Here is a 13539-nt window from a genome sequence, read left to right on the forward strand (position 1 = left end):
AATCAGGCCGGTAGTTTCTGAAGAGAAGATTTTCAAAGTTATATACATATATATATATATATATATATATATATATATATATATATATATATATATATATATATACATATTGTGAAAAGTAGCCCCGACCACTGGCGGCCATGTTTTTACGAATCAAAATGTGGTGAACAAAGGATCATTTCTGTTATTTTGTTTTAAAATCGGGCCAGTGGATTCTAAGAAGACTTTCATAGTTTTCCATTTAGACATAAAGAGGTAGCCCCGTCCCTGGTAGCCACGTTTTTTAACGATTCAAAATGGGGTGTGAAGAAATTCGATAGAGGGTAATCTAAGAATCATTTCAGTTAAATTATTTTTAAGTCGGGCCAGTTGATTCTGATGAGAAGATTTTAATAGTTTTCCATTTAGACATATATAGTGAGTACATTGTTTTAACGAATCAACATGGGGTGAACATTTTTAAAAAAAGGACACCAAGGGGAAATTCCATTAAATGATGTTGGAATCAGGCCAGCGGTTTCGAAGAAGAAAATTTCCAAAGTTTTCCCTTTCGGCTGCCCTGTCAACAAGAGTCCTGCATGGAACCTCTTTTACTGAAGGAATCAGAAAGTGACATTCTTGTGAAGTTTGGTTGAAATTGTCTCAGTTGTTTAGGAGGAAAAGTTGTTTGAAGGAAAATGTTGACGACGGACGACTGACGACGCACGGGCAACAGACGACCGACGGGCAATTACCCTACCACAAAAGCTCACGCTGAGCACTTTGTGCTAAGCTGTGTTCAATGGTAAACCAAAATTGGACAATTTTTATGTGAGTTGTATATGATCGTATTTGTATCGAGCATGTACGTGCATAGAATGGAAACATGAGCGCGGCGGAACGAACGCAATATAATATGATATTCAAGTTTATCATTGTCTTGCCCTATCTATGTGTCACATAATCCACCATTGTCTTTTTAAGGATCATTCCCTGTTTTGGAGTGATCATTTGTTTTCATTTAGAAATAGCATAAAAACAAATGCCGGGTTGAATCAGGCATTTAGCATGCTTTTCAATACAGAAATGTGTTATAGCAAAAACGTGCCAAAAAATGATAGTTTTTGTTTTTAAGTATTTTCCAACCCACAACAGTTTTCAAAACAATAACAATAAACATTTCAATTTTGACTTTCGTTTCAACGTTGACAACTTTTAAATTGTGTTTATATATTACATAAAATCCTCTAAAAGTAACTGTGCCCCGAGGTGTAATTGATACGGTCCCCGAGCACTGATTTATGTCATTAAATGTCAATTTTGAGGCTGATCTCACGTTTGATACGCGTTATTTACAGGCTTTTTAAGGAGGACTCAGGACCCAAGAGAGAATAAAGTAAAAACTTGAAATTTGGCATTATCCGGCACACAAACTTCTGAGAGAAAATGAAAGAGCATTCAGTATACAGGGGAGGGGGAGACATTACTATTCATCAATCATCTCAAGTGATAAATAACTATAATCGTATTTGTGTTGAATATAGTTTTATATTTATTATTTTAAGACTGTACAAAAAGGATCAGGAATTTGAATGGTGGGTAAGGTTAATTGTTTATGTATGCTACGATTGTTTTAAGATCAACTTGTAGAGCTCAAAGCCGGTCGTTAACTGCACGAAGAGTACTATGAACGTACGTTATATTCACGATAACACCCAGTTTTGTTAATCTATACATCCCTTAAACGGATTGATAACAAATGCAAAAAATTTTTTATGTGCAACAATTACGGGGAAAAACATATAATTAAACTCAAATTACCCGTGTTTCCGCCTTTGTTGTGATAGATTTGGAAGACTGCTTTGAAACGAGTCCTCTCTTGTCTCTCTTCTTGTATCCTAGCAAGGAATAAGCGGTGAAAGTCTTTCCATGGCCCGTATGTCCAAGAATGAGAATGCGTAGGGTGTTTGAAATTTGGAATAAAAATGGAAGTTTCTGGAATAACAGACTTGCATACTTATTTTGGTTAGATTTTATCTAGATTTATATAAGATTTTGCGCCAATTGGGTGTATTTGGACCGTCCAATTGGATGAATTTGAATTTAATAATATAGAAGTCCCGTGACGATCGATAACGACCGCAACAATGGGATTTATAATAATACATACTTCATACATATTTTTGTGAACTTCTCGTTTCTGTAATCTAAAAAAAATAAAGAAAATATATCTAAAACATCCTTCTGATTAGGGTTGTCTAATTTACGATAACTATTACGGATAATAATGATTGATTTAGTCATTAATATTCTATGTACACTTACTGTTTTCATCGTGGACCAGCGCCTCTGCCATTCTCCTTTTTTCCCTCGTAACCAAATACACACTTATATCCAAGTTATACTTTACAGTGATCTGCTGTCGGCAGGAGCCGTACATTTAAAGCAAACAGTTTTGTTTTCTAAAAGCGTAATCAATGCAGTGGGCGCATTCGACAGCTTTTAAACAGTCAAATAATTTCTATGTTTTACTGCAGTATGATATTATATGCAATATCAGTTGTAAGCAAGCAATACAAAATGAAAGGGTTCATTCATCCAAATAATTCATAGGGCAGTCATTATTTGATACATCGGTTCACACCCGCATTCGCCATTGCTAAACCAAGTTGACGTTCATCACACCGAAAAATAAAAGAAGCAGTCCCCATTTATTTAAAAAGTGACGCCTGGGAGTTTTTCTGATTTCATAATATGGTATATCATACAAAGAGGATCTATCATGAGTTGCAAATTAATACAAAACGTATGAAACGAGCTTAGAAAAGTTTTAACATCTCATAACGAGTTTCATAATACTTTGTATAAAATGGTTAAGAACTTAAGTTTCGTTTTATCACCTGACACATTTGGCGCTTTTTTTATACGCCCATCTTACGATGGCCGTATTATGGGAACACCCATGGCGGGCGGGCGGCGGGCGGCGGGCGGGCGGGCGGCTCCACAATGTTGTCCGCTCTCTAACTTGAACATTTCTCATCCAATTTCCACCAAACTTCATGAAAGTGTTTGTTGGTGAAATATCTAGGTCAACTTTGATAACCAGCTAAATCGCTTTAGGCACTCCAGAGGTATGGCCCCCTGATTTTGTCAAAATTGGCCATTTTAGCTTTGTCCTCTCTCTAACTTGATCATTTCTCATCCAATTTCCACCAAACGTCATGAAAGTGTTTGTTGGTGAAATATCTCGGTCAAGTTCAATAACCAGCCAAATCGCTTTAGGCACTCCAGAGTTATGGCCGCCTGAATTTGTCAAAATTGTCCATTTTAGCTTTGTCCGCTCTCTAACTTGAACATTTCTCATCCAATTTCCACCAAACTTCATGAAAGTGTTTGTTGGTGAAATATCTAGGTCAAGTTCGATAACCAGCCTAATCGCTCTAGGCACTCCAGAGTTATGGCCCCCTGAATTTATCAAAATTGGCCATTTTAGCTTTGTCTACTCTCAAACTTGAACAGTTTTATCCTAATTTCACCAAACTTGCTACTATAAATGTTTGTTGGTATATATTCTTGGCAAAGTTCTATTACCAGCCAGGCTCTTCAGGATTATGGCCCTTGAATTGGTCAAAATTTGCCATTTTTGCTTTGTCCACTGTCTAATTTGAACAGTTATCATCTGATCTTCACCAAACTTGATGCAGTGGTATGAAGAATATTTCCTGAGACCACAGTGTGACTGAATATTTGCTGAAGTATACACCATAGTTTGACAGAACAATTGCTATAGATAACTGAAGAATGTGCCACAGTATATATCAAGGGCTTGGTCCCCAAAGGTTCTAAGTGCCTATGAAAATTATAGACATTTAGCACCTTTTGACTCGAAACCCTCGAATTAAAATAAAAAAATTCTACTGTTAATGCCATATTGTGCCAAATCATTTGCTTCTTGAAAAGCTTGCTTCTCAAAGGGCCAATGTGACAGTAAGTTGTCTTAGAATCCAAGAAATTATTGATGGGCGTATTTTGTGAGTGTCACTCTTGTTTTTAAAAGATTTTATTAATTCGTCGTTTCACACTAAATTAATAGGGCGAAAAGACTTCATTTCAAGTTATAGTGTAAAACAAAAACATGTGATAAATATACTATCATAGTTTTGTATTTCTCATATCAATACATTACTGAATAAAAGGTAAAAATTGTAAACGTGCAATCGGCTTATGCTTGAAACAATTTTATACCATAAATCGCATGTGTGCCTTTCATCTTCTAGAAGCGGAAATCTATCAAAAAACATTGAGAGTCCTTCAATGGTTTCGCTTAACGAGTGGATAATCTCAAAATCCTTGACACATGCAAGGCGCAATAAAAACACACAGGAAAATGTGTTTTCAGTAGCATTTATCATTTTTTGTTGAGAATGTAATATTATTTTGGCGAAAGGTTTTCATTTGTGAGAGATTTTGCATCCAAAAAACTCGTACTAGAAAGTAGTATTTCGTAAGTTTGCCTCGACCCCTCCTATAAATTGCTCGTCAGCGTTTTTCTACAATAAAGCTTTTCAGAAAATGATAATAATATTAAACGCCACAAAGAAATTTACCTCGACCCCTACCTTTTATTGCATCTCAGCCTTTTTATTATAATACAATACCATTTCGGAGAACAAATAGCAAATAAGACATTTTGCATTGATTGTCTATTGGGTCTTTTGTTATATGATACATAATAGCCATGGGATAGAATTGCTTGATCTTTGTAAATCTCATGCATGCCTATTTTAAATGGTAGAATTTATGATCTTCCGTCATTGATTACTTATTCAGTCATGAATGCAAATCTATATCGAGTTTCTGATCAGCGATTTTAATTAATTTCTCATCCAGTTATGACACTGTTAAATATAAATGGAACAATACCTTAAATGATCAATTTCGATTTGCGATAATTAGAAAAATTACATTGTTGACATCGGTCTTGAAAGTCTGCGAGTGCCAAGTCCTGTCACTTAAATCAGAAAAGGCATAATTAATTGGATTGTTTACTTCTGCATGAGCACGTACATTCTATCGGTCGACTAATGAATAACCCCGTTCGATGACATGAGGGTCGGCCGCGCAAAGCCACCACCGTCACATGAAGGGCGTTTTGATTTTTTTCGCGGTTTCCTTAAACGTTGTGACAACGGTGTCCTGGTCGTTTAGATAGATGCAGTATAGCTGTATAATGTATTACCTTGTATGATTAATGCACGTTGCGCAAGTTACTTTTACGATTATGCCACCAGGTCGAGTAAAGTGTATTCTACTCAACGTCTTGCACATGTCTTCTTGCTGGGACGCTGCAGAATACAAAGAACTGGGAAGATATCCTTTATATGTCAATTAGGTAACAGGTATGTTAGAATTGAAAAATATTGGGTTTTAAATTCACAATATTAATAACAGTATACTGAAGTATTTGTATAAGCAGGCTTTTGATGATTGTAAGAAATAAAATCAAATCTGGGTTTCTAATGTAAAAATGTTCACTGATTCAGTTTTGCATATGTATTTGATTAGACAAATGCTGTACATGTCAATGCATTTCAAAATGAATTTTAATGCAGAATAATAGAAACATTTAAACAAGAATGGTCTGGAAATATTAGTTCAAGTGCCAAAATAGCAAGTTCAAAAACCCAATCGAATTCTAAGGGTATCTGGTTAATATTTGATGTAATATCACTGAATGTTGGCGTTTTGGATCCAGACAATGCTCGAAAAATGTGGGTTTTTTATCATTAGTGTATTCTTCAAAATGTTCATACTGTATGAGGCACCCCACCCCATATGACATATTGAGTACCAACTGCTGCAGAACCTTCACATGCCTCAAACAAACGGGCATACAATTCGAAAGGCTTTAGGTACACCCCTGTGTGTGTGTGTGCGTGTGTGCGTGTGTGTGTGCGCGCGTGCGCGCATGCGCGAGTGCGTTTGTGCGTCCGTGCGTGCGTGCGTGCGTCCGTGCGTGTGCGTGTGTGCGTGCGTTAGTATGTGGACAATCTTGTTCGGAGATCGATCTCAAGTAAAGTTTTGGTGCACTGCACAAAAACCATAACTTTTAGTGCAATTTCTTTTTCACTTATTGCCGTTTGTTAAATTTTATGCTTAATTTTTGTCCTGAGTAAAACTTCTTGACTTTAAACTCCATAATTATACAAATATATAATGTAATTTGTATAATTATACAAATATAACCGAATACAAATCTTGAAAAAACTGAAATAAAAGATAAGATACTGGTTGAACCTAATGCTTCTTGAATATAAGTATGTGTTAAATGTTTAGAGATGCACTCTTTCTCCCAAATAAGATTTACCACTTTTAAAACAATTGTTTTAATTTGCCAAGAAGGGTGAATAAATGTCGAAAACGATGGTTCTTATGAAGGATACCGAGTTTAATGTGAAAGAAAGATGCAGAAAACACGGTATTTCTACCTTATGACACGATAGAAGATCACTGTAAATATTTTAGCATTCACCGATCATTTAATATTTTTGCGTTTTCAGGTATTAAATACACGGTTACAATCATGTTATCAGTAAATAATATTTTCCATAAATGCATTATTTAGTAAGAACTTAAAGGCTTATAACTCAAAATTTATGTTTGTTATACATGTGTTTGTATTGATTTTGAATAAGAGTGTCACTTTTATTGGTGTTCGCACGTATTTGTGGGCCAATGCCAATCGAGGATAAATATCACGTGGAGCAGATGTGACGATAAATACAACATTATTTTCATAGAGCATATTTTGTCTGTCTTCTTTCATCTTGGTACAGTCGTCCGTTTTTCATAGATCGCTTTGCCCTCTGCGCATGCGCAAAGTAAATACTTATGATTTACAGTTAAAGAAGCGGTAGTCTGGCGGTTGTTTAAGCCTGCGTTATAACCAGGACTTTAAAGAAGGATGAGTTAACAGCTTTCATATCATAATTACTGTCTCACAGATTAAACGTTTTGACATGTTTTTGTATTTTTTTGTCTTGGAACGAGCATTTTTTTTACGTAAATATATGAAAACCAGTGATAAAAGACTGATGACATAAGTCTCAGATCGCAGTTTTGGTAATCCTATGCAAAATTGATGTTTATTGCATTTTTCTTAAACCGTTAGTATCGGTTTAAGCCATAAAACATTAAATTTGGAATGAAAATATGAAAATCTGCGACCTCGTCTTTTGTCAACAGTCTTTCATCACTGGTTTGCAGATATTTACGCAACAATTTGCTCATTCCAAGACAAAAATAAAAAAGTTGGAAAAAAGGTCAATCTGTAAGAGTGCAGCTTCAAACTAAAAGTACCATAAAGAACATGTTTAACGTTCATGTTTCGGTGCTTATCCATGTTCTGTACAGGGGGTGTATTCAATAAGCAACTTCGATTGAACTTAAATTCAAGATTTAAAAAGTAAGTGTTTTGATTGGTCCGTATTTTTAGCTGACCAATAGGCCGAATGGAATCACTGAGGCATGTCTAAGGATAAGATCAATATTGACTACTGGCCCAGAACATCAATTATTTTTATTTGCTTATATAACATAATATACATGTGATCACAAAGCCGCGACAGTTAACCATCTCCCAAAACTCATTTAATTATATTAACGCCTTGGGAGGTTTAAATATCGCGCAAAACACCACGTGACTACACAAAGGGTGAGCTAGTGGGTCAATTAAGTGCTAACTCCAAATAAGTAAGAATTCATTGTGATCGCCAAAATGAATTCTAACATATACCCAGTATATATTACTTCCGAACATTAAGTGGTCAGACAGTCCAGTGATATAATATTGTAAAGGTGAATTGTGAATAAATTTCACTCAAATCCTATAAATGTTCTTGTAGGTTAAGTTCAGATAAATTAATAAGCTAGATATTTATAATGCTATATGTAAATAATATTCCAACAGAAAATTTCGATCGGACTAAATTATTTCACTTTCCGGAACTTATAATTGGAATTGAATCTTACACATTTCTTTAAGATCGCATAAAGCAAAAAACTTGAACTTAATAAAAAGTATAACATGATTTTAAAATATCATAAACAAAACATACTAAAATGTATAACATGATTTTTAAAATATCAAAAACAAAAAAACAAACAAACGAAAAAAGATCAACACTTAATTAATCCTCCGATATTATTTTGATATCAAGCCTTTCAAAATGTGCCAACGAGCATGATTTAGCGGTTTCGGCATAAAGAGAGCCAAAATATAATACAAGTTTTATTTAAAGCAAATAACAATTAATACAACATAAACTTTCAGCCATACACGACTTCGCCTCCAAACAGCTTTTAAGGGACTCGCTCATGTTATTGGACCAAAATTTGATTTTTACGTTAATGCATCTGAAAACACCAAATTTATTAGTAATTTCTCTTTCATACCAAAATTGCATAGTTAAAGTATAAAAAAACAGGTTTAAGTTGATAGCGACTTTGTTTTTGTCATTAAACAACATGAGCGAGTCCCTTTAAGGAAAACATATTAAAACAGATCAATATGTCGGTAACGGTAAATAAAATTTAAAATAGGACTAGTATGATTTTTAAGTGGTTATTTCAATGATGATTTTCCAAGTTATTTGTCCGAAGTCAGGAATATTGACATTCGCTTTTCCGGCTCAGGCATATTCTGCCGACAGTAGATTAATAACTCGGTCATTATGAATATTTCATTTATTAGCATTTAAATAACAGCATATATTCTTTCAAAACGTTTACATCACAAGACTATGAAAAAATGAAACCATTTGTATATCTCACTTTGTGTTAGACGCTTAATAAACAACCAATGTGAATTGTTCATTTCAAGAAACCCGCTAGTTAGCCAATTTTTGCTCGGATTATTTTGCTCATTGTTTTTAGAGTCAAGTTAAATATAAAATAGGTAATCCAAAATTCGAATTATTTGTAACCGAAATTCACCAATGGCTCTTTTGCATTCCTACATTTCATTGTAAAGTTACTGAAAACTAACTTAAGCTGCATTTATTAGAAGACGAATCACTTTGTTTCTTTGTTTGTTGGGTTTGCCACAGTTGATTGAAGTGCTCATCACGTCTTTCATTGTCGCGACGCTCGTTGTTTCGACTCTCTTCAAACATTCGCGACTCTCTTTCTCTATTCATTTCCAATCTTAGTTTTTCTAATTTAAAAGTGTGCTTTTGTTTTTCTCTTTTCAACTTCAACTCAAGATCAATGCGTTTCTGATTCATTTCTTCCATGAGTCTTAATCTTTCTTTTTCAATTTTGGACTCTGCTTCTTTTTTAATTTGCTCTTTTTCTTCTTTTAACCTTCTCAGTTCCTCCTCACGTCTCTGTTCCTCTTGCTCTTGCTCTCGTTTCTTATCGTCTAGTATTTGTATCCTTTTCTTTTCACGTTCATCAATGGCTTCCATTGCAGCTGCAAACATTTCATTGGAAAAATATGATTGTTTATTCTCTTTTTTCATTCGATCTATTCTATGTAGTATCGTTTCGACTTGTTTCTCCCGATCTTCAACATCGTTACTGTTATCAATTGGCAAAACCTTTCCTTCACACAATTTAATGAGATTTTTCAAAAAATCATTTCCAGACTCTTCAGGTTTTACTGGTTCAAATGACTCTATATATTCAGTCATCTCGGCATCATCCTGAAGATGGGTTAGGACAAGACATGCATATGCACCGACGTCTTTTCCAAAGAAGTCGAAAAAAGATTCAATTGTGTGTGTGATACTTTCTGTTATGCGGTCTGGTCTCAATACAAATACAACGCAGTGGAAACCGGGAAGGGTGTAGAAAAGCGCCCTTCCAATCTCTCTTTTTATGAAATCATCAGAGCCTGAAGTGTCTGCAAATCCTGGACAATCAACCACCTCAAGCATATGTCCAAACCGCGTTTCAACCTGGTAAATAAATAAATGTATTTTACGATTTGATGTATAATACCTCGACGCCCAAGCATTTAGACTTTTCGTTTTACCAAAAATGTCTGTTATTTTGTATATATCGGGATATTCGTGTAAAACTAATAATATTACTTTTTATTACACTAGGATGGGAACACTCCTTTTCAAAAACATGTATCTCGTCATGAATAACATATCTTTATATTAACTGAAGCATTTCGTTTAGTTCAGTTTCTTTTTAATATATATATATATTTTTTAATCTTACTTTTTGCATGAGTTATTGTAAAAAAAATCTAGTTTTTGTTTCCACCAGTATAATCGTTTTAGAAAACAGTTTTTTTCATTTTTAACATACTTAAAAACCCGTTCAGAGTAACAGTGTGATATGGTGTAATGGATATGGGAAGCAGTCCCAAAGTACCTTGAAACGATTCCTAAATTTATTTTTAATCCGTCATTTTTATTTTTGGTTCTATATTTATAGAACCAAGTTTATGTATCAACTTATCACTTTAAAATGTTTTTCGAAATTTTCAGAACCTTAGCATTTTGCTACAAAAAGCAGCTCATTTGCTTTCAAGTGATTTTAACTCTACAAGCCTATATTGTGTATAAAAGTTTTCTCTGCTCGGAACAAAATAAAAGCGTATTCACCCCTTTTAAGTATATCATAAACCGATCAGAAAAGGTCGTTTTTGGTTTGATTTTTTCATGGATGCGAATCAAAAAAGTTGTGAGACATGTTTCTCAATCTCTATATTTTATTATTTGTCAAAGATAGAAGGAAACGAACTTAACTAAAGGGACAGGTCAAATAAAATCCACTATTACAAAGATAAATTTAAGAAACAATAACAACAATACAGAACGATAAGCCCGTTTTTTTGTTATTATGTGTTATTCATTGGCGCTTTAGAAGTACCCAGGACTCAAATAGTTTCTTTTTTTCAATGTATCCTCCATTAAAACACAATACTTTTAATAGGGAATAATTGAAGAAATTGGTGGAAGTAGCTTGGGGGCCACTTTAATAAAAATAAAATCAAGCGCAAAACACCTTTGATTCTGCCTTTGTTGTGATAGATTTGGAAGACTGCTTTGAAACGAATCCTCTCTTGTCTTTCTTCTTGTATCCGAGCAGGGAATTGGCGGTGGAACTCTTTCCATGGCCCGTATGCCCAACAATGAGAATGCGGAGGGTGTCTGAAATTGTACAAAGCTCACAGTTCGTCCTATATAAATGGAAGTCAAAGCCAATAGGACAGACTTGTGTAGTTATTTCGTAAGGTATAATTTTCTGTTGTTTTTTTTTATTTATTTGGCAAAACCGTTTGCATAAAAAAAAGTCTGGCCAGATGCTATAATCAAGATAAAAACACTGTGTTTCAGAAAATATGATTTTCAAAGTTTTTACTTTTTAAAGTTTATAGAAAACCTGGTATCCCTGGGGTGTAGTCAGCTTTGACCACAGTGGCTTTCTTTTAACAGTATTGGTAAAGGCACTTATACTTATGTATACTACACATAGTGTGAACTTCTAATGAATTTATACTGACAAAAGACAGAAGTAATTATTTCTACTTGTATATAGTAAGTACATCGCCAATACACAATAAACATAGAAAATACCAATTTCATGAAATATACAACACCACTTTGTACTCAATAAACTGTTGACTTGACTTGACTTGGTAGATTAGATAAGTATAGAAAACCTTTACGTAGTGAATAGCCATGATTATAATAGAAAGTTATAACAATATTTATGCAAAAAGCTACAGGAACAAGCCCAGTAGCAAAAAGTTTAAACATAGACCCGGTTTAGTGGCACTGGGCAAACGCCAAAAACATAGGATCACAAAATCACAAACGAGAAACATAGAAGAACAGCACAAAACTCCACAAACAGCACCGTGCATACATACTATATATATAAAATAGGTATGTTTATCAAAACTTATATCTTTAAAAGTAATTATTATTATTTATGAATAAACTGACGGAAAATAATAACTAATAAAATCATTTATATTATTTGAACACTTACTGTTTTCATCTTGGACTAGCGCCTCTGCCATTCTTCAGTTTGCCTTCGGGCCGAAAATACTCTTATATCCAGTATAATCTTTACAATAATCTGCTGCACATGACCTGTAGGTAAGGGTCTTGTTTTGGTTACGTAAATGCTCTATCCTAAAGGCGTAGTCAATAATTTGGTCGCATTTGACAACTTTCAAACAGCCAAACAATTCCTATGTTAGAGATTCACTGCAGTATGATAGTTTATGCTTTATCAAAAGATGGATGCAAAACAAAATGGAACTAAAATAAAAATTAAATGTATTGAGGTTAAACTCCATGTGGGTCAGTGTGCGTGCGTGCGGGAGTGGGTGCGTGTGTGGGGATTGTGTGCGTGCGTGGGTGCGTGCGTGTGGGCATAGGAGCATGCGTGCTTGTGTGCGTGGATGCGTGCGTGCGTGCGTGCGCTGGTATTCAGTGTGTTTGCGTGCGTGTGTGCGTGCGTGAATGCGTGCGTGTGACGTTTCATTATACAGAAGCGCCTTTGACTTGACAACTGCAAGGAACAGGAAAAAATATGACTATAAACCCCGGGGCATTTCATGTTATAATTCTAATTGGGTATATATTATAATACACGAATTTAACATATTTTTGAACTTTTTTCATATTTATATTACTGTTCAAAAAGCAATGTGAACGTGGAATACTTCACCGCCTAATTCCTTAAACATCCGTTTGCCGTAGATAGTATATGTGCCTTTTATCTGTAAGAAGTGGAAATATTTTCATAAATATTCATTGTTTCTTTGAACTGGTGGATAATCTAAAAAGCATTGATACACAGTACTCTGAAATAATCAAACTCGTGCTTTTAGTCATGTTTATAAATTTGTTTTTGAGTATGTTATATCATTTGTTTGCAAAAAGATTTTGTTTGAGCGTGATTTTGAATCAAGAAAAAAAAACGTTCTATAAACTAGTATTTTATGCGTTTGCCTCGACAACTCCTGTAAAATGCTTGTCATCAGAATTCACCGATAAAGATTTTCAGAAAATGATATCGATCTATATTAAGATACAGGAGGTTATCTCTTGTAAACTGCATTTTGTAAACGTTTTCCACTTATAAGATTTTCAGAAAATTCAAATTTCATACATTGATATTTTGTATGTATTATAAATGGTAGAAAAGGTGACAGCTGTATTCAAACGTTTTATTCCCATAACGGATCTTCAATCATTGATTACTTATTGATTTCAATGCATGGAGTGTATTTAACATTAAGGTAGCACACCCCTAATGAAAACCTCCACTTGAAACTCTTCAATTTGATATAATTTTTGCATAAACATCTGCATACCAATGATATAAGACTGCTGACAAAAATCAGATCGTAGATTATCATATTTCCGTTCGAAATTTGATTTAGTTTTATGGTTTAAACCGCTACTAACGGTTTAAGAAAAATGCCTAAAACATTATTTTTGAACTTAATTATAAAAATCTGCGATCTAATTTTTGTCAGCAGTCTTATGAAACTGGTTTCCATGGATTTTCGCAAACATTGGCTCG

At 34.3% G+C, this 13539-nt stretch overlaps 1 protein-coding gene across 1 annotated transcript; it reads right to left on the minus strand.

Annotated features, from left to right (window-relative positions):
• Nucleotides 1–7540: 7540 nt before the first annotated feature.
• On the minus strand, nt 7541–12106 carry LOC128230459 (GTPase IMAP family member 9-like). Its single transcript, XM_052942732.1, has 3 exons — nt 11992–12106; nt 11002–11147; nt 7541–9938 (listed from the first exon to the last, which is right to left on the minus strand). Exons 1-3 carry the CDS (start codon nt 12020–12022, stop codon nt 9021–9023), a joined length of 1095 nt encoding a protein of 364 aa, XP_052798692.1. The 5' UTR covers nt 12023–12106; the 3' UTR covers nt 7541–9020.
• Nucleotides 12107–13539: the final 1433 nt, after the last annotated feature.

This window comes from Mya arenaria, chromosome 4, assembly GCF_026914265.1.
Source record: "Mya arenaria isolate MELC-2E11 chromosome 4, ASM2691426v1".
NCBI classification, from domain to species: domain Eukaryota; kingdom Metazoa; phylum Mollusca; class Bivalvia; order Myida; family Myidae; genus Mya; species Mya arenaria.